The sequence below is a fragment of the Lolium rigidum genome, chromosome 2 (genome assembly GCF_022539505.1).
Source record: "Lolium rigidum isolate FL_2022 chromosome 2, APGP_CSIRO_Lrig_0.1, whole genome shotgun sequence".
Lineage (NCBI taxonomy): Eukaryota > Viridiplantae > Streptophyta > Magnoliopsida > Poales > Poaceae > Lolium > Lolium rigidum.
The window spans coordinates 19,122,768-19,145,604 of NC_061509.1; the positions used below are offsets into that span (position 1 = coordinate 19,122,768).

Genomic DNA, 22,837 nt, shown 5'->3' on the forward strand with positions numbered 1-22,837 from the left:
ACTGTGGCTATTTGATATCTAAAAAATGGATTCTATTATAGGTTCTGATCAACTGGACGAGACATCTTCTACTTTATCTCGCAGTATTGATACCATACCAGAACAGTGGTCTTCTGATACCAACTATGATCTTCTTATCTCTGCTATGGTTACATAGGTCATCTTCCTTCTGTCAGGGTTTATTTTGCAAGAAAACCACTAACTGACACTATGAATATAGTATCCGAAGTGATTTCCCATGCATTCCCTCTTCCATGATGACTAGGAATCTGCTTGAGCTTCACCATAATCATCATATTTCTCACCTTCATGCTTCTTATGTACTAAAGTACTCCTCCGTTGAGGTAAGCATGAGTTTCCGATTGTACTTCTTTCGAGTCTTGTGGTTACTTCCCACAACTTTACTTCCTTGTTCCGATGAACCTTTATCTTGTCTTCGGAATCTTCCGAATTCGTCGCTTCCTCACACGAATACCATTACCCTCTAGATCTATAGCATCAAGTAAGAACTTGATATTGCAACATGCATTTGCATATCAAAGTCAAACTTCATGTATGGATCTAGTCAAACAATGAAAATCCAATAAAATCCAAGAAGATTCAGCTTTGTGTTTGTAATACACATCATCATAAGCCTGAATATAATAGTTGAGTAAGACATCTCTAAACATCAGGCTCTGATGTGTAGTATATAATACCACATAAAATAGGTTTATAACGTGATACTTAGCACGAATAGATGGGATTCTACTATTTGTCTCAACTTTTACCTTAATTGCACATTTGCAATGAGATAAACTTGAAACAAAGTGGTTTGGGATGGTTAAGGTTAACCTAATTTTCTTTGGAAGTACTACTTAACTTAGTATTATTCCATATATAAGTGCTATTGAGGACTATTTTGTGTGATACCTCTAGTTCTAATATGGTTACTGCGAATACATATCTATTAAGATATAACTCCTATACTTCCAAGTGTTTCTATTATAAGCATATGGTCATGATGTGCTTGGCACACTTCCATATTTTTAGTACACAGTTCTTGCACTATTGTTGAACAACTGGCTTCTTATTGTACTCATTTTAATTATTTATGATGTTTTAGTCCATCACATAATGACTTTCAAGTGAATCATCTATGATTAACAATTCTACCATGTAAGTAGGCATACATTATTCCTATACCTCTTTATTTCCTCCATGATTGACTCATCATGGTATATACTACCTCATATGACTCATAGTTATCACTTACTATCAATTGTTTCACATGTCTAGATAGTTTTACTTACTCATTACTTAACTTGATCTACCTATTCTATTAGGATATCTTAATTCTCTTTATCACTTGATATTACTCCTTATTACAGATTTTAATAACTCTTACTGAATCATATCATATGTTGGTACACATCTTCCAATAGGATATCTTCCTTATGGTTGTATCCTCTCTTTGGACTACCATGTATTGTATACCAACTGTGATCTACCCATCTATTTTTTTTAAGACTTCAATGGTGTGCTACATGTTTTGGATTAGCTAACTAACTTCACTTAGGAAGGATAGGTAGGAAATGTTGACTCAAGTGTGTCAGGATTATTCTCAAGTGAATATCCATCTCAAGTCATAAAAATATTTGGTTTAACTAGGACAACTTCATATAGACAATACCAATCCTATAGGTCTCCTTTAAAGGGTTTTAATCCTAAGGTCAAAGCATTTGCTCGATACCAACCGTGGTGACCCGGCATACCACCGCATGGTGTAGTATGCAAGTCCGACATAACACCAATGAAACACCGTTCCACTAGTATTACATCGCTCGAGTGGTACAACGAAAACATATGCGGGTCCAAGGCATGTCTATAGAATTACATACGGACTCTTTACAATAGATCATCACCAGCCTCCTACTTTACAATGAGGTAAAACTGCAAATAAATTCCAGAAGAACGACTCGTGGTCTAATCCTAACACAAACTCTACTTGTAGAGTATTTAACTAGCTACAGAGGCTATGAATAGATTCTAGCTAAATAGGAGCTAGGTTTAGGAAACTAGTTCCTTTCTATTGCTAAGCTATGTTTTATACTTGTTGGATGTGGTGTTTGACTCTTCCGACGGTTCCTGTCCCTTGAAGTAGTTGTTGACTCCTCGGTCTTCGAGTTGCACCGTAGATCCTCCATCGTGGCCTCCATATCTAAGCGGGGATTTAAGAGTGGGATGAGTACGAGCGTACTCAACAAGTTCATTATAGGAAAGAGGTGTTTAATGCACTAGCTACGACATTAGACCGTAAAGTCTAATACCAATGCAGGTTTTCATAATCATTTCTTCAAGAGGTTGCTTTTATTCAAAAGAACTATGTCCGTCAGCCTTCACCGGTTTACTAGAACTTCATGGAGCTCCTTTCCGGCAGCGTTCGCAGCTTCCATATCCCGGAACAGGGAGTGACGAGTCACGGTTCTTTACACTCGCAGAGGTGTGTTGCTTTACCCATAAGAGATCTTAACCTTGGTGCCAACCGAGCCGCGAGCTCGTCCACACTTCCTTCGGTGTGAGGCCCGGTATAAGGTCTAGCCAATCATGTTCCTCCGCTACCTCGAACACCCACCCTTTGTTGCATGCCCCGACCCTGGGTCCACGCCGGTCCCATTATTCCCGTAATTCCAGGGTGGACCCCGACCACGACGACAGTGCTGGGCTCTACCATACACTCCTACGCCGGTAGCTGCAACCCATCATAGACCGCATTACCGTGGGGAATTAGAATGGGATCCCCACCCTCCGGTTGTTCCGCAAGACACAATCGCTACGGCAAGCAATGCTTTACCGTGGGGAATTAGAATGGGATCCCCACCCTCCGGTTGTTCCGTCGTACACAACTGCTACGGTAAGCGCATCCGTTGATGAACGAGAGGTGGAAACACTTTTGACTACTCCGTCCCACTCCGGATCTTATGGTTAACACGGGTATTACGGCACAAGAATCACTGGCGACATTTGTTGTTTAATCCTAGATGGATATAAACCCGTGCAATGGAACCTCCACCATATCAACACAATCCATGGTTCCATTGCCCACCACATAGTCATATTCATAGTTATGAAAGTAGTGGTTTTGATTTTTATGCAATAGTGATAACCATAATACTTTGCAAGTAATTTGATAGAAATACTCAAATGACATGAGCAAGTGATGAACTTGCCTTTCTTGGTCGCAAGATTATGCGGACAAGGTCTTCGGTGCGTAATAACTCCAAATTCTGAAATAGCATCATCGTCCGTAAGGACGATGTTTAGAAGATTGGCAAGGATGCAATAATGCACAAGAATGAGATGCAATCGCTCTAAGCGTGACCTAACCCCGATGATTTAGGATCAGTGAGTTGTAATGATTGGTTTAGGGTGTGTTGCACTTTTATAGTGATTCACATACAAGGTTCTTATTCAGGTGTGATTTACTTGGTATTATAAACAGGTAGATAATAAAGCATAATATTCAATTGAGCAGACAAAGAATGATGATTGGCATAATGTTAACAAGTAAAGAACAGTGGTCAGTTTAGTACTATATGGCATTATTAATGATTAATTATCATATACTTTAAAAGAATAACTTTTGAAGAACATGTTCTTTAATAAAGAACAAGTATGATAATTAAGTGGGTGGTTTTCTATGGTTGACTATGGCTGCATGTAGTGGCTGGAATAGGTATTAGATGGATCCCAACAAAGTGGTGTGGTGTGGAGGCAGAGGGGCGTCTTACCCGCTGAAATAAATGCCATGGTGTCACGTATAAACGATGGTTATTCTAAATTTCATCCAATTTTGGTATACCAAGCCTATAAATATGCTCGAGATATTAATATGCATGAACATTTCACTCTTGAAAGGCATGATGAGCAAGGCTATTGTTGTGCGAAGCGCCCCTTGTTCGATTTTGTCTTTTGTACCAATGATACAATGATAGCAGTTTTCTTGCAAAATATTTTTATACAAGTATAATACTTGATTATTTTTGGCTCCCAAAAGGGTTTAGTTATTTTAAACTTTTTTTGAATTACCACGATTTTCTTTTTGATGTACTGGGTCCTTGGCACCCATGAGCATGGATGTATTTTTCATCTTTTACACTTTATTTTGTTCGTAGACACGGTGAAATTTAGATGCTTGCAGTATCTACTCACATTCAATTCCCTCTTTTTTTTCCGGGATCGCATACATTTCTCTAAGTAAGATTTAATATATTCCACATAACAAAAAGCATGTAAGTAATGTGACAAAGACAATGTTGGTGCAAACAAATGTGTTTTGTCGTGCTTGTAAACTGATTTGAACTAAAGCTCCGATAATAGTCATAGATCAGAGAAGGAGTAGCATATTGGACGAGGTGTTTTTTTATACCCGAGAGTATATGTTCCTGGTTTTTGAAATGAGTTCTAAATAGTTTAAAATGTCAAAAAATCAAATGAAAATTGACACATACGTCGACATTCTATGTGTTTATAAAGTTGTTTCGCTAAAACCAATATGTTTTGCGTCGTGTGCAAAAAAGACAAAATTTGGTGCTTAAGAAAAGCTTTTCATGATACATTTCTTTATCTTTCTTTACATAGGACAAAAAATATCATTTTTCACAAAACTAGGCGTGAGCACATATATTGTCGACATATACGCGCCAAATTTTTATTCAGATTTTTTAAAATGTTTTTCTACATGGCAGAATCATATACTCAAGTTCAAAAGTGCATTTCCGTAGCATATTCTCCTATTTATAGACCTGGATGTGAATAGTTCAAGTTTTCAAGCTGTCATATTATTGCTCTTTTTACACTTTCTTTTGTTCATAGACACGGTGAAACTCCGATGCTTGCATTATCTACTTACATTTAATTACATCTTTTATTTCTAGATCGCATACATTTAACTCTAAGTAGTAGGATTTAATATTTACCCATCAATATTTCTAGATCGCATACATTTATGGATGGGTAAGTCATCTGATTCGTCACACATGACTTACCCAGTCGTCACTAACCAGCCTGTTAATTCTCTTCTTCTTAATGATTAAGACGAGACAAAAAATAATTTGCCTCCATTTTGAAAAAAATTAGTTCACATGTCAAAGTCTTTTGCCACAGATACCAGGTCTCCTCAGAGAAGCTGAAACGTGGGCCTCAAGCGCCAGTAGATAGAACTGCCGAATATCCACCGAAACAAAACTATTTGCTGTACAAAACAAAAAGAACGAAAAAAGAAACAGAAATATCCCCGCCTCCACCACTGTTCTTCTCCCCCACCTCCCTCTCCTCCTCCTCCTCCTCCTCCCCGTCTCCGATTTCTCCCTGCAATTCGCCCCTCCCGGCCCCCATTTGCCCGTCTGCCCTTCCTCGCAGTCCGCCGCGGCCTCGCACGTCGACGGACTCGCTGCCGGCGGCGGGACGGCGTCCCCTCTGCTGGCACTGAACTGTCAGACGCGGAGTGGAGATCCACCCCGGCCTGGAATGGTTCCTTCGCCCGTCGGTAAGGACACCCTAGCTCGATTGCGCTAAAGCCTCCGTTTTTCGCTGCTTCTCGGGGATCTCGAATCTTTTCGTTGCTGTGGCTGTGTCTACGAGCAATCAAATCCAAATCTTTGGTACCTTTCCGCTCAACCAAGCTGCAGATTCCCTTGCTGCGTAGTGCCGTGCGTTTCATCTAACCCACCAAACATCCTTGCATCGGGTTCGATTAGGTTCTTGTTCCTCCTCGGGCGCGCAAGATCCAACCAACCCGAGGCGCCTTCCGCCGTTTTATTTTGCTGGGAAATCGTTGCATCTGCTGCTGAACTTCGTGCGAGTTTTGGTGTAGTTGAGGTTCCTACTGTAGTGGGGATGCAAGTCTTCAGGGGGAATGCTGTTGAGAAATCCAGTTTGGCTGTTGTGTAGATGGTTCCGAATTCTGTTGTGTTTGGGCAAGCAAGAGGCTACTTTTCTCCCTCGCAGCCAATCGTTGTGGTGCGAAAATAATGAGGAACAGAATGTCGGTTGTTTTGGGCAAGCTTAATTTTTGTGAATGGTAGTACACTTGATGTTAATAAACATGCAAATCTTTAAGGATAAATAAGATAACCGACGAACCGAAGTACCCAAATAACCAAGGAGTAATTTTGGTTCTTTGCCATGTTCAGTCGTAGGTGCTTTTGGTTAGGTCGCAATGTCACACGTAGATCTGATGAAGTACTCCTTAGTAACATCCTGAAGTTGTCCTTTAATTTTTGAAGCTTTTTGTTCGTTCAAATGTGCATTGGATGATATAACGGCTCCTTAATGCCATGTCAGAGTTCTAGAAACAATCTAAGTTTATAAATGAGAACATGAAGGGAGTTTAATTACCAGTAACTTCAGTTGTGTCCTATATCTTCCAGCAAGATTTTTATGTAGATCATCTACACTGAAAACTGAATTCAGTATCAGCCTATGCAACAGATTTACCCATATTTGTATATCTCGCTGATAATCATAAAACTGAATCATGCAGCTGATCACAAGGAAAGATGGAGTGGTGGGGGTGCTGATATTGTCTAGTGCATCCCAATGTGAAAGAATCTTTTACAATGGCCCCAGGAAGCAGCATTGTGACTGTAGTTCCCGAGTCAGACTGTGTAGACCATGGGCTCTCTGAGGCACTCAGTAGTATCAGGCTTGATGGAGAGTCTACAAGTAAGCCCTCTTGGGCTGCGTCACTTGTCAATGTTGGTCTATCGTCATTGACTGGCTTGAATGATTTGCTCGAGTGTCCAGTGTGTACAAACTCAATGCGGCCACCCATACTTCAGGTATGATTACTAATGTGTCTTCATTCTTTTCTAGTCCTTCAGCAGAGCAGAACCTTTAGGGTATGTGCATCAGGCTAGCCCTGGTGTGAGCACTTTATTGGTTGTATCGCCTCGGTGTGGCGTTTTGAATAGAAATCTCTTGATCAAAAAGCAGAGCATAATCCTTGGCAAATGAGGCCCTGTTAGTTTTAATTTGGCTCGGTCGTCTTAAGTATTGGGTTAGATTTGTGTAGAAGTTGTGCCAGACAAGCAGTCCCACGATGTACATAGGACATGTGTAAAAAGTGTGTTTTGATATGTAAGGTATAATTGTTGTATTTGTGCAAACATAGGACATGCACTGGTGTACATACTCAAATTATTCTGTTGGTAAAGTATACTTGGTCTTTTGCTAATTAAAGTACCCTTGATTTTTTATTCATTTGTTCCATGTAGATTAGCATGCCCTTTTTCATGATGGAATCCCTTACATGTTATAACTAATAACAAGTTTACATTGGTCATGCTCATGTTTTTCGTTTTGTGTTCACCATACTGTCCATTGTTACAATGTTGGATTGTTCACCTTGAAAGTCTGGAGATTGCCACGTCTTAAAGACACAATAGGAATGCATGGGAACAATTATTTGGTTTGATCAGTATCTTTGTGCTGTGGATGTAAATTAGTTGCTCATGCTTCTGTCAACCTTTGTCATTTGCATGGTCTCAAGTGTCACCAAGCACATAAGTTTTCTGCCATTGCATAAAAGTTATTCTTAGTTTGCTTCATATCTAGGCACTTATGTAGTTCTCTGTTTAATGTGGAATCCTTTTCACCAATTTTTTTTCATTTCATAGCTGCAATTGCTGAAACACGAGTTTCATTTTAAATCTTGAAACTTTGCTAGTGGTTCCATCCTTATTTTATTTCCTTGAAGCCGAAAGAATTGCACGCTTGTTGTGTTACTTGAGGTAATAGATCATTGTAGTTAGAACAAGTTTTATCCATTATGATTTGTATAGTAAGAAAGATGATAGCATACTGATTGATTAATTCTGGACCTCCTGCAGTGCCCAAATGGTCACACAATTTGCTCCAGCTGTAAGCATAGGGTAGACAATCATTGCCCTACTTGCCACCAGGAACTGGGAAATATCAGATGCTTAGCTCTTGAGAAGGTGGCTGAATCAATTCAGCTCCCATGCAAATACCAAAGCCTGGGCTGTCCTGAGATTCATCCTTACCAAAACAAACTTAAGCACGAGGAGCTCTGCAGGTTCAGGCCATACAGTTGTCCATATGCAGGTTCAGAATGCCTGGCCGCAGGTGATGTTCCGATGCTCGTGTCTCATCTCATAAATGACCATAAGGTGGACTTGCATGAAGGCTGCACCTTTAACCACCGTTACGTGAAGTCAAACCCTTACGAAGTGGAAAATGCTACATGGATGCTCACTGTAAGCACTATATCTGTGCATGTTAAATATAGACATACAGTATATCTGGTTGTGCAAAAGAAGTTAATTCCTCCTTTCCTTAGTGACAACATATAATTTTTGTCAAAAGTCAACTCCTTCTAAGTTTGACCAAGTTTATAGACAAAAACTGGGCTATAACACAAATCAATATGACAATATCAATAGGTTCACCGTAAAATATGTTCTCATGGTGTATTTGTTCAATATCGCAGATATGGACATTTTTCTTGCATATACTTTGTCAAACTTAGTAAGCTTTGACTTGTGACCAAATTTAGGCATCTTATATTTTGGAGCGGAGGTAGTATATATTTATCCAATCTGGAATACTCCCTCCGTCCTATGGAACTTGTTTTAACTTTGTCAAATTTTGGATACATCTAACACTATATAGCATCTAGATACATCCAATTTTTTTATAAAGTCAAGACAAGTTTCATGAGACCGAGGGAGTACATCAGTTATCTTTGTCTAAAGAATCGAACATTCAAAAAATCAGCATATGCATATTTTATAGGATATAATTTGCCTATCAAGAAGCATTTCTGGTATATATCATTGGACGTTCTGAGTGTGATCATATCCTTGCCATTTGCTTGGAACTCATCCAATCTTAGCTGTTTGTATCAGGCAGCTAGCGCCTTCGACTGTCTGTAGTCTAAGATCCGCTCTACCTTGTCGTTGCCTTTGCAGGTTTTCAAGTGTTTTGGTCAACACTTCTGCCTCCACTTCGAGGCGTTCCTGCTGGGGATGTCGCCAGTGTATATGGCCTTCCTGCGTTTCATGGGCGAGGAGAGCGAGGCACGGAACTTCTGCTACAGCCTGGAGGTTGGCGGAAATGGGCGGAAGCTGACGTGGCAGGGCACGCCCCGGAGCATCCGCGATGGCCACAAGAAGGTGCGGGACAGCTTCGATGGCCTCATCATCCACCGCAACATGGCTCTCTTCTTCTCTAGTGGCACCAGGCAGGAGCTCAAGCTGCGGGTGACCGGCCGCATCTGGAAAGAGCAATGAGGAGATGAACGACAAGCAGCCGCTGCACCTCTGCCAGGCGTAAAGCCCCCCTCCCCCTCAGGAGCGGGCTGCGGCAGCGGGAACCGAGCTGCCGGTGCTGCGGATCTGGCCTGTGCAGATGCTTCTTCCATTCTTACTGACCACCCCCATGATTCCATTATTTTGTTCTTGTGCTGCTGGGAGAATGTCTACTCTACTACTTGATGTACAAATCCTTCAAGAAATTGTTTGTCGAGACCATGGAAGGAAGTCTTCCTAGAACATATATGTTGTGAATTCTCTCGTTTTGTCATTGTGTATATTCTATGGGCCGCGGGCGCCGCATATCAGCCAGGGCCCCTGCGGCAAGCGAGAGCCACATGCTGAAATTCCCAGCGTAGTCGCCTTACAATCCCCGACTTTGTGTGATGCTATGCTACAAAGCAAAATGCACATAGTATCTCTACAGGATGTTCACACCTCTGTAGTTTCCAAGTCGTAGGGCATTTGTGTGTTACTTTAGACTGACGATCATAAACTAGTTCCCAATAGGCGACTGACTTTGTAGTTCATGTGTGATTGAAAGTTTTATTTCCGACACATCCTAACCCTAGCTAACGTTTTTTGTGAGTAGATGGTAGATTATTGCGGCACAAACATATGAAGAACATAAACTTTGTGAGACCTCATCTGATGGACAGCGTACATATATGGGTACAGATGCTCTTCGTTGCTTTTTATAAGGCTCCCTCAAGTAGTTATCATTGCAACACCTTAGATGTCAACCTACCCAAGCTCTACTATACTATATACCGGCGGAAACCAAAATCCTAGAACTTGTCTTAGTAACAACATTTTAGAGTTTCAAATTATGGATGCTTATGAACCAATGATATGCTCGATGTGGATTATGTTCGAACTATATGACACTGTTTGTGTCCATCATACACTAAAATCTAAATCATGATAGCTCATGATTCGGACAAGGGAGTTTGTGAGTTCTGCTACGGTACACCCTGTATGTAAAATATAGTGATATTCATTGCAAATCAACTCACGACTCAAGGCTTTTTCCCTTTGCCGGTATTAAAAATATTAGATATCGATAGGAAAACTGAATCTCTGTATATTAATTGTGAGCGTCTGCGTTTGTACTGTGTTTCTCAAAAAAAAAATTGTGCGACACAGAAAAGAAATCCACACGAGTAGTGAAAAGTCAATCAGTTTCTTACATGGGGAGAGCGGTTCGTTAAATTGTTTGAGCAAATGGTCCTGCTAGCTCAACTGAACTATTCAAAGCACCATGTGCTTAGCTAAGTTAGAACAACGAGGAAGCTATTTGCTGCATCCTCGCATTTTGGGACAGCAGATCTTTAGATGACAAACTGACAATGACTTCTGTGTCACATACTTCCTCCGGTATTTTTTAATTAACTTAAATTTAGTATAAAGTTATACTAAATTTGAGTTAATTAAAAGAGTTCGGAGAGAGTAGCATGGAAAGTTTGATTTCCGACACCTCCCAACCCTAGTTAAGCTGACTCTCATGGACTTCCTTACACAAGCGTGCATAGTTTCACAAGCGATTCTATCACCCGTCTATCCCGGGCAGCCATCCGGCTCGCCGGCCGTCCATAATTTTCTATGGCAATTTTTGCGGCAAACTAACATCTAGTTGTGTTTTTTCTAGGTCCAACGCTGCAGAGATTGCAAGAAGTTTGTGCAACAACTATATATAGGTAAAAATCAAACAACTTTGTCCGGTCGTGGGCTACACGGATATGAAGGCTCCTTGCTTCTTTATATAGGGGCCATGGGGTTGATGTGAACACTCTACTTAAGTGGGAGCTGGTGGCGTGGTGCAGGACGTGGCCGTTCACATTCTAACCTAGAGCAAGCCACCTGATAAGACTAGTCACAATGCATAGTATCATATATGATACTACTACATGTTACTATCTTCACAATGCATGATATCATATACTAGTATCATAGTCTCTATATATTAATTGTTTTGTAGAATCTCAATGCAAATATATGTACAAGATTTACTTGACATTAATTTTTCTAGTAGTATGTGCTATGATACAGTATCTACCTATGATACTAGTACCCTCTCTCTCATCCTTAATTGCACTGCCACATCAGCATTTTGCATGCATGAAATGCATGATACTACCTATGATACTCCCATTGTGAGTAGTCTAACACTAATCCGAAACAGTACAATTAACACCGGTAAAAATGCTCATTGGCTATGATTTTGGGCATTGTTCCCACATTTATGCCATTGGTGTGGTTCGTGTGGACCTTAATAAACTGGTTCATAAATCGCTCAACGTGACCACATGGATAATACAAATGTGTTCTTTAGGACATATGTTTCTTGGGAGTAATTAATGTTTAGTATAGATTGAGAATTAACTTAATTCGCAGATATGTCATACAATCACAATTGCGACACATGTTACAACTCTTGATTAGCACGAATCATGGATCAATCCAATGTTGCAAGTAGTAATCTCAATTGTAACCCGGTCTGTAACCATGAAAATCTCAGTTGATGTGCATGTTACAACTCATGTCTAGCGTGAATCACGGTGTAATCCAATGGCGCGGGAGTCAGCCGAGAATCATGAAAACCGATATTTCTAACGAATGAACAAGAAACAAGTGTTGTTCATGTTGCCATAAAAAGTGTTGTTCGTCTGATGCCAAGGTCAATAAGATAGGGAGATCAACTTGACTCGAGTATCCAGGGATACACGTTAGAGGACTTGGATGATGCATTCCTCGTCTCAGGACCTAGTAAAAGGATAAGAGCCGGCGAGCCCAATAGCATCTTCGACGACCAATTGGGGGCAGGATTTAAAATTAGGCTCACACCGGCGCACCCTATAAAGTGGAGAAAATTCCTTATTTGACACTCCCTTAAAGTTGGCTTCCCTTTTTGGCCCTAAGAAATTTTTTCTTCTCATTTGGACATCTAAACTCAGTTTCTTCCCTCAAATGACACTCTAGTGTATTTGGAGCACTACCGGTTTAAATAGGAATGTGGAAAGACTCTTTTGCCCCTAACACATGATGTGACAAAAAATTGTCTATAGATGTTAAGACACATTTGACACAATAAGAACCGTACTATTCAGCTCAAATATACACATAAGCATGCTTTCTACTCACGGTCAGCATATTTCTACTCACGGTCAGCCTCAACTTGGGCGGAACACCGTCCGAAGCTGGAAGCAGCTGCTACCCCCTCATCGGCCACAGCATGGCGGGCTGCTGCGGTGCGTTCTCGAGGAGCGCATCTCCCTCTTCGCCGGCGTACTTCGTCGAGCCTCCATCACTCTCGCAGATGAAGAGGCACACCCGCTACTCCCCGAGCACGCCGACATCAACATGACCGTCGACCCGAACGCGACGTACTCTCCGGCGTCGACGCCGAGGGGTAGCAATGCCTTTCGCTTCATCGTCGACCTCAACAACGAGCTCTCCGAGTCGCCAAATCTGCGTCGCGCATCGGGAAGCAGCACTGGCCACGTGACCGACGACACTGGTCTCCCCCACAGCCTATTCAACGGCGACAACAGGAGCGCCCACCATGTGTTCGGCAACACGTCCGACGCCACCATGGATGACGAAGATGTGAGTTTTCCCTTGAATCATGGCGTGTGCACGTATAATAGAGCTCCGGCGAACATGGTTGCGCCGGCCACCATGTCTCCACCGGCGTCCACTGAGCGTGTCCCGGTGAATGAGGTGCCACAGGTGATCGCCGAAGAGAAAGACGTCGCCGAGGTGAGCCGCTGTTGACGCCGTACCTATGATCATTTGGCCTTGAAGCCCAACCTATTATTTTGGCAGCCGGACTATAAATGGTGGCGATTTGGTGGCCGTATTTTGGCCTAGACTTGTATTCAAAAATCTTAAATTCGAATTTCTATCCATGTTTGTGAGTTTTTTTTTGGTTCAAAAATTTCTATTGGGGCCGCCGGTGGGGAATCCTTCCCCAAACGGAGGAAGGCGTGCCGTCATCCCCCATACGCTAGTGCCGACGCAGCTGCCTGCGCCTATTTGGGGGCGCCCATGGAGATGCTCTAAATCCATTGAGATACCCACTTTCAGTGGCGGCTTGTGTTAGGGTGGGGCCCCCAGCCTAGCATTTCATCATAGGACATATTTTAGTGAGAAAATAGAGAAAAAAAAAAGCTAACTCATACATACATCAAATTATCTTCGTTGCCCCACCCAAACTTTCTGGATCCGCCACTGCCCACTTTAGATAAGAAAGAGTTTTCTTCCCGTAGACCGTGAGCGAATCACTTTGGCGAATCTAGCCATCCCTCCAAAATTTAATTGGGCTAAGAGCATCTCCAGCCGCGTCCCCCAAAGCATCCCCTAAAGGGATTTGGGGCGCGCCGGACAAAAAAAACGTTCCAGCCGCGTCCCCCAAAGCCCATTTTTGTCCGGCGCGGCCCGATACGGTGTCCGGCGCCCCGAGCCCGTCCCCGTCCCACAGGGGATGCACCGGGGACGCCGGACACAACGAAAAGCGAGGCGGGCTCCCACATGTCGGCGACTATTTGCATAAACCGTTGGTTCGCGCCTCTTTTTCGTCGCTCCTTCCTTCCCGCGCCTCCCACCCCACCGCCGCCGCTGGATTTCCCGGCCGTTTGGGCGTCCGATCTCCGCCGAGAGTCGGCACCGTTGTCGCGGCCGGGGCTCCCGCCGGTCGTGCCGCCGCCGCCGCGTCGCCGCCGCGTCCCGCAACGCGCCGTCAAATCCGCCCCACCTCCGCGCACAGAAGGTGCTCGACGACTTGCCAGGTAGGCGCGATTGGCCGCTGTTTGTTGCGTCGTCTGCTTCGGTGCAATTTTAACCATTTATTTTGCTTTAGCCATGGACAACAACGATGAGATGGTTGCCCTGCTGCTGGAGGACGAGCAAGCCTTCGACGACGACCTGCGGGAGCATTTGCTGATCATCGCGTCCCTCCAGGACATGCTTGACGCTGAGGCGGAGAAGAGGAAGAGGCCGCACCGCAGAGGATCAAGGCCGGGAAGAAGGAAGTCGAAGCCCCGGCAGAGGATGGAGGGGCATGCCATGCTGCACAACGACTACTTCGCCGACGAGGCAACACATGCCGACAATTTTCGGCGCCGGTACAGGATGAGCAAGGGGTTGTTCATGAATATCCTCCACGGCGTTCGAGAGTTTGACCCCTACTTCAAGCTCAAGCTCGACGCTGTAGGCGTTGTCGGGTTCTCGTCGATTCAGAAGTGCACCGCCGCCATGAGGATGCTTGCATACGGAGCACCTGCCGATACACAGGACGACTACCTTCGCATGAGTGAGTCTACTGCCATTGAGTGCATGTACAAGTTTTGCCGAGCTGTGGTGGGAAAGTTTGGCAAATACTATTTGAGAGGGCCAACTGAGGAAGAGATCGCAAGGATCATGGCACAAAATGCTGCCAGAGGATTTCCTGGAATGCTTGGAAGCATCGATTGCATGCACTCGGGCATGGAAGAACTGCCCGTTTGCTTGGCAAGGTATATACAAAGGCCGTCATGGATATTGCAGTGTGGTGCTTGAAGCTGTGGCAGATTATGACCTGTGGATTTGGCATTCTTTCTTTGGCATGGCGGGATCACACAATGACATCAACGTGTAGCAGCAGTCTACTAGTGGAAGGGCATGCTCCACCATGCAACTATGAGATCAATGGCCACGAATATACCAAAGACTATTATCTAGCCGATGGTATATATCCAAAATGGGCCACTTTTGTCAAAACAATCTCGAATCCATCAAGTCTGAAGAATTCTCACTTTGCTACGCGACAGGAGTCTTGCAGGAAGGATGTCGAGCGGGCATTTGGTGTGCTTCAAGCACAATTTGCCATTGTCCGGTACCCTGCTCTAAGCTGGTCTCACGACCAAATGTGGGAGGTGATGCAGGCTTGTGTGATCATGCACAACATGATCATCGAGGATGACCGCAAGAATCATGTTAAGTCACATGTTGGTCCCTATGAATGTCAAGGCCCTCTTGCGGAGGTTGATCATGAGTTGCCTGCAGATTTTGCTGATTTTCTCGCCATGCACGCAGAGATCCGTGACAGCAATGTGCATGAGCAACTTCAAGCTGATCTCGTTGAGCATTTGTGGAGGATCAAAGGAAATACCGTGGCACCTTGATGTAGCATCTACCCCTATTTATTATATTTGTTTACTTGTTTTATTGTTTGTTGTAATTTAATTTAAAAACAATCCTCGCAAACATTTTTATTCATATGCTATATTTGATAAATGGTTCTGTGTTAAAAAGAAGTATTTTAAATGTTTGGGGGCGGCGTTTGGGGGACGCGGCTGGGGAGCGACGTCCCCCAAACGCGGCACGAACAAAACATGTAACGCTCAATCCGGCGCGGTTTGGGGGACGCTTTGGGGGACGCGGCTGGAGATGCTCTAAGGGGATCCCATGTGCATGAGGCCCTGCCAGGTTGCTGAGGTATTCTGCACAAAGGCAGTGTCAAGGAAGCGGTCGATGTACAGATGTTGCAGAAAATTGTGTACCGAGACTAGGGAAGGAAGATAGGCTTCCCGTGAACATATGTTGTGTATTCTCTTGTTTTTTTTGTGCGCTATTGCAACTCATTTTTGTCTCAATGAGGCCGCCGATAAGGAGACAAACAAGCTTTAGCTATGCGCAAAATATTGATACAACGTTGCACCATGTGCTTTCTAGTTCAGGGGAGGAACAATAAAGTTACCCGTGGACTCGACCTAACCCTAGGTCGGTTGAGGTGGCTCTCATTGACTCCTTGCACGATCATGCAAAGTTTGATAGATAGTTGTGCATAAAGTTATAGTATGCAACAATCGAGTCCCTTTGTGTCACTTCTTCGTGCCATGGGTCGTACACGGATATGGAGGCTCCTTGCTTATTTTTACAAGGCTCAAGTGGTTGATGACAAAAGTACTATTGTACATAATAAGTGTGAGTCCTCCGTGGTTCCCACCTCACACCTCAATGGTTATTCTTGCTAGGAAATATTTAACTTTGCGATAACAAACTAACACACAACAAATCACATGATAACACTAGTACACAACTATTCAATGAGCATGGTAAAAAAAGGCTCGCATGCCATGTTTTGGGTGTCCGTGATCACATTCTTCTCACTCCCTACCGGAAAAGTCATTTTTGTTGAGTATCTGGTTGTTTACTGAGCGTCCCTACTCGGCAAAAGTTTATGTATTTTTTCACCATTTTTTTTTTCAACTTTTACCAAGGGCAACACTGACAAAAGCCCCCCTTTTCTCCTTTTTTTTATATTTGTTTCCTCCATTATCATTGTATAGTTCATTGTAATGTATCCAAAATTATCATAGAGGTGCACATTGCCATTCCAAACAATGTTGCTGAATCGAGTTTTCAACATTTTCCTATTGCGTAGTTTCCTGTGGCCATTATCATTGTAGAGTTTTCAATAATTTTTCATGTTATCATTGTAGAGTTTTCAAAAATGTTGCATCCAAGATTAACACACTGTAATGGACAACACTCGCAAATGTATTTGTCACGTTTCTCTTGCCATCTCAGTCGGCATGCCGTCGATGTGGATGTTGCAAAAAATGGTGTGCCGAGACCAGGCAAGGGAGATAGGCTTCCTGTGAACATAGGCTGTGAAATATCTTGTTTTGTGTGCTCTAGTGCAACTCGTTTTGCCTCGACGAGACCGCAGACGAGCAAGCTTTTGCTATGCACAAGATATAGATACAAAGTTGCACCATGTGCTTTCTAGGTCAGCTTAGCAATAGTGAAGTTATCAACGAACTAGTCACATTGTAGCACTGCTGATCTTCAACAGGAAATGAATTCTATGCGATATTGCATAGAAAGTATACTTTCTGACACCTCCTAACCCTAAGCCGGTTGAGCTGGCTCTTGTTGACTTCTTGCACAATCATGCAATGTTTGATAGATGGTTGTGCATAAATTTATAGTATGCAACAATCGAATTACTTTGTGTCACCGGTTCCTGCCATGGGTTGTACACACATATGGAGGATGCTTGCTTCTTTTTATAAGCCTCAAGTGGTTGATAACAGTACTACTACATAATTACTACATAATAAGTGGGAGTTGGTGCCCTCCGTGGTTCCCACCTCACACCTCAATGGTTTTTTTAAGTGGATTTGTATTACTCAGTCAACATTATTTGGATTATAATCATACAGAATCAAGCTCAACGCGTAGGTTGGCACCGATCCATGTAACACAACCCCACACACTTCTCTACAAGCTAGTTGGCATAAGGCATGAGCTACAAAGTTGCACTTTCTGCCTATTCTTAGGTAGAACAACCTCACGGTCTGGAGGCTTTTTTGTCGAAACTCCTTTCCGATCATGCTCACTTCAGACCTATCTAAACTTCCTTGTCTGAATGCCTCTATAATTGCCAGACAATCAATCTCAACCACGATGTTTTGCTCTGAATTGTTTAGGGCCAATTCCAAACCATGCAAGCAAGTGATGGCTTCTCCCATCGCTACAGATTGATAGTGAGGTATAACGTTCCAGGCAGAGCACACAGTTGCACCATTTTGGTCTCTTAGCACACATCACCCCATGATCCTCTCTTCTCTTCTTCCAGAAAACTTGCATCCACATTGCATTTAACCTAGCCAGCATTGGGTTTGTTCTAGCACTCCTTTACAATCTTTTGATAAGTGTTAGATAAACTGCTTGTTGTAGCGGTTAGGCCAGCTAGAGCTTTTCCCTTCCTATCAAAAGAGTCAGTTTCCTTTGCCTTTCCCAGAATAGTGCAAAGATAATTTTGCAGATACCTAGAGGAGTTCTCGACCCTTACTAAAGATAATATCGTTTCGGTGGTGCCAAGACCTCCACCAAAAAAACATCATCTTAACCTGCATAACCGCGTCAAGTTTATCAACAAGCACTAGCACCCAATCATTACCTGTAAAGGTTAGCTCATGTTCGCTTGGTAAGCTCCAGGTTTTTGTAAGGGCATGTCTGAGTTGTAAAGCTTTTGTACATTTCATAGTTGTGTGGTATCCTATCTCGTCTTCCCTACCACAAATAGAACAAGTTGGCATGATATTTGGCAATCTTCTGCTTCTATTGTGGTTATTCTTGCTAGAAAATCTTTAACTTTGTGATAACAAACTAACACACAATAAAGCACATATTAACATTCTGTTCTTAACTTAGCACACCAATCGATGAGATGGTGGCCGATTGTGCGGCACTGCAGGATAAGAAAATGATCACGGATAAAATCATTGTTACCTGATTACCTCAGCTATCCTAAAAAGACGTATGATAACACTGATACACAATAATTCAATGAACATGGTAAGAAGGCTCATCGGCCATGCTTTTGGTATCCATCACCACATACTTGTCACTCACTACCGGAAAATTCCTTTTGTTGAGTATCTGGTTGTTTCCTGAGCATCCTCTAACGAATGCTCGGCAAAAGTTTATGTATTTTTTTGGGAAAAAAAATCAACCTTTGCCAAGCGCAACACTGACAAAATCCCCATTTTTCCTTTTTTTCCTCCTCCATTATCATTGTATAGGTTATTGTAATGTGTCCACAATTATCACAGAGGTGCACCTTTCCATTCCAAACAATGTTGCCAAATCAAGTTTTCTCGTATTACGTAGTTTCTTGTATTCATTATTATTGTAGAGTTTTCAACAATTTTGACGTTATCAGTAATTCAGTGTAGAGTTTTCAATAATGATGCCTCCAAGAGTAACACACGGTAATAGACGACACTCGCAAATGTAATTTTCACGTGGCTCTCACCATCTCACTCGGCGGGCCGTCAAGCTGATTTCCTTTGCCATGTACTAGCATTATGAACTTGGCAAAGGCTTTTCCGAGTTTCAGAAAAAACACTTGGCAACTTGTTTGCCGATGTGGCGTAAGACGAGTCGCTTTTCTGGGTGTAACACTCCGCAAAGCCTTTGCCAAGTTTTTTAGCCCCCGTCGAGTATTTTGGGTACTCAGCAAATATTAGTTTTTCCCTGGTAACCAGCGTTGGGTCTTCAAAATATATATCGTTGAGGACAGATAATTAAAAAATAAACCAGTAATAGTCATTCCTAACATAATGTTATGCAAAATAAATAAAAAATGTTGGGGTCACAACTTCAATGGATCAACAATGGAGACCACGTTGAGATCCTTTGTCTCCAGGCTTTACATCCTCACCATGCTCACTGGTTCCTTCATCTTGCACTTGCGATCAACTCACATGGTTTCGACGAAGCCAGCATGTTGATGACTGAAGACCTTCTCGTTAAGACTCCGTGAAGAGACACATACTTGACGTCCAACTCATAAATTGGCCGACGAGCGGCGAGGAGTGTGAGAACGGTGCGGTGCGGATGGTGCCAGGCTCCTCGACAGAACAGAGCGCCTCGTAAGTCATAACAATCGTTCCCGATAATTTAAGCGATCATGTCCATGACCGATTGTGCCTTGTACATATAAATTGAGTCATAGGTGCACAATTTCTGGTGGAAGACCACTTTCTCGACATGGTCTAGGCCTGGCGTGGAGCAAAATCCTAGATACGATTGGAGAACCAACCTATAATAAGATGGTTAGGAGGGCACACCAAGGATCAAACCAAGCATAAAGATGGAATATTCTTCGGCGGGAGGTGATGTTTTCGTCAACAGTGAGGTCCCTCTATTGATTTCGTCAATCTCAAGACAAGTTGGATCATATTTACGGCTAACACGCCACACCTAACTAACCGTGGTGCATGGTTCGGTGAACCATAGGTAATGCAGATAGTCGTGGCGCACCACCTGGTGTGTCACCGGTAAGTAAAATCGGTGCATCTGTTATCACCAGAATTTAACCGAGTCAGAGGTGGGCCGCAATCAAGATGGGCTTAAAGGAAGTATACATGGAGAATTATGTGAATCGGCTTGTTATGCTAAGTTGGGCTTCATTGCCCTTGTATCTGTAAAATATTAGATTGCATCTTAGTTTAGAAAGTAGAATCTTACTCGTGCACGGTTGGTGCACGCCCACATTAGAAAGTCCCCTGGACTATAAATATGTACCTAGGGTTTATGGAATAAACAACAACTCACGTTCAACCCCAAAACAAACCAATCTCGGCGCATCGCCAACTCCTTCGTCTCGAGGGTTTCTATCGTGTAAGCGACATGCTGCCTAGATCGCATCTTGTGATCTAGGCAGCACAAGCCCCACGTTGTTCATGCGTTGCTCGTACCGAAGCGCTTTTGATGGCGAGCAACGTAGTTATCATAGATGTGTTAGGGTTAGCATTGTTCTTCGTTTAAGCATGCTTACGTAGTGCAACCCTTGCATATCTAGCCGCCCTCACGCCTATCTCGGGCGTGGGGCGGCACCCCGCTTGATCATTATTTAGTAGATCTGATCCGTTACGATTGCTTCTTGTTCTACAAGGATTAGTTTAATATCTGCAATAGTTAGGCCTTACAAAGGGGGAGGATCCGAAGTGGCACGTAGGGTGGCGTTCGCAAGTCCTAAACAGGATGTTCCGAGGATCAACTTCATGTTGGTTTTTAGGCCTTGTTTAGGATCGGCTTACGAGCACCGTGCGTGGCCGCGAGGCCCAACTCTGGAGTAGGATGATCCGATTATGCGGTGAAAACCCTAAATCGTCGTAGATCTAATTAGCTTTATCTTGATCAAGCAGGACCACCAAGTATTCGTGCACCCCGTACGAATCATGGGTGGATCGGCTCTTTGAGCCGATTCACAGGATAACCCGAGAGCCGATCGAGGCTCGTATTTAACGTTTACATGTATGCCCCGCAGAAACTAAGCGAGGCATCCCCATCACCTTCCCGACCAGGTATAGGTCAGGTGGCACGCCCTTGCACTTCGCATCGCCGCGTGTGACCGGAAGAGCATTGCGGGCCGTCGCTCGGAGGGGTCTCGGCCAGCCGCAGCTCTAGGCTCTTCCCGGCTCTACGGTGTTGACAAGGCCGCTGCCCGCCGGTGGGTTTTGGCAATCAACACATTCCGGCACGCACGGTGGGACAATCGTCTACATCAACCACATCGCCATCTACATCCGAGATGGCGGACGGCACGCCGCGTCACCTACGAGGAGCTGCCCGACGAGCTCAAGAAGCAATACAACGAGATCAAGGCCACCCTCGAAGCCCACCTCATCGGCTCTTTCGCGAGAACCCGTTCCCATGGCATCGGATGGAAGGGGTTCTCACCGCAAGGTGCTCTCGATGGGATAGACCTCTCTGCCCCGTCGGAGGAACGCACCGGGGACTCGCGGCAGGAGATCAACTACTTGGTGGCTCACTCGCTACATCGCCACTCGAAAACTTGGTCAACGTGTTGGAGCGTGTCGCTCTGCGCGTAATCCAGGAGATCATGAGCCACCGCACTCGCCGTCGGGACCAGCTCTCGGGACTCATCAAGGAGAGTTGCCATTCCAGGTCCCGTCCACCGCTGCCATATGCGTTGGCAGCACTCGCTGAAGTGCCGACTACACCGGCATTCCTCGTCTACAAGATTGGTGGTGACCCTAGTGACTACCGGTTCTTAATGGAGGCGCCTAAGGAGATCCCTCAAGGATACGCGTGCACGTATGTGCCAGATTGTGGTGACCGGGCACTCACAAACCAGGCCACAACATCGGGGACTCCGGCGAAGACAGGGAGGAACGTCGCCGACGAGCTTGAGAAGCGTACGTGGCTAACTAAGTACGCCACACCGACGAAACTCCCGAGCCCAGCTCCTGCAGCTTGGCTCGGAGCCGGAAAAGCAAACATGGTCGGCTAAGTACGCCACCCCGGCGAATCTTCAGAGTGCAACTCCTACGGCCAGCACATCGGATCAGATCAGTACCATACTGAGAGACCAGTTCGGCATGGTGCCGAAAAGAAGGGCAGTCGGCTATTCCAAGCCGTACCCCGATGATTACGAGATGATCCCGCTGCCACCTAAATATCGGCTCCCTGACTTCTCCAAATTCAGTGGATCAGACGGCTCCAGCTCCATCGAGCACGTCGGCCGATATTTGGCTCAACTAGGACCGGCTTCAGTGTCGGATCAGCTTCGCGTGAGGCTCTTTTCACGGTCCCTCACGGGATCGGCTTTTGGATGGTACACCTCTTTGCCAGCAAACTCCATCCAGTCTTGGAAGCAATTGGAAGAACAGTTCCATATGCAATACCATTCGAAGCTTCCGAGTCCGGCATTGCCGATCTAGCACAACTACGTCGAAGCGCGGGGAAACGGTGACAGAGTACATCCGGCGCTTCAGGAATCTTAGGAACCGATGTTATTCGGTTCGTATAACTGAAAAGGAAGCAGTCGAGTTGGCAGTAGCCAACCTTGCAACACAGCTCAAGGACATGGCCTCCCAAGCAGATTATCCCTCGCTGGCGCACATGGTTCAGAAATTATCAGCATATGAACAGCGCCACCCGGACCTGTACCAAGACAAGTTCAAGCGTGCAGTAGTCATGGTCGATACAGAGGAAGATGAAGT

The 22,837-nt window shown here is 44.1% G+C and overlaps 1 protein-coding gene across 1 annotated transcript; it reads left to right on the forward strand.

Annotated features, from left to right (window-relative positions):
• The first annotated feature begins 5,394 nt into the window (after positions 1-5,394).
• Positions 5,395-9,828, forward strand: LOC124691378 (E3 ubiquitin-protein ligase SINAT2-like). The gene is made up of 4 exons (XM_047224660.1): positions 5,395-5,527; positions 6,524-6,821; positions 7,872-8,258; positions 8,973-9,828. Exons 2-4 carry the CDS (start codon positions 6,600-6,602, stop codon positions 9,291-9,293), a joined length of 930 nt encoding a protein of 309 aa, XP_047080616.1. The 5' UTR covers positions 5,395-5,527; positions 6,524-6,599; the 3' UTR covers positions 9,294-9,828.
• Positions 9,829-22,837: the final 13,009 nt, after the last annotated feature.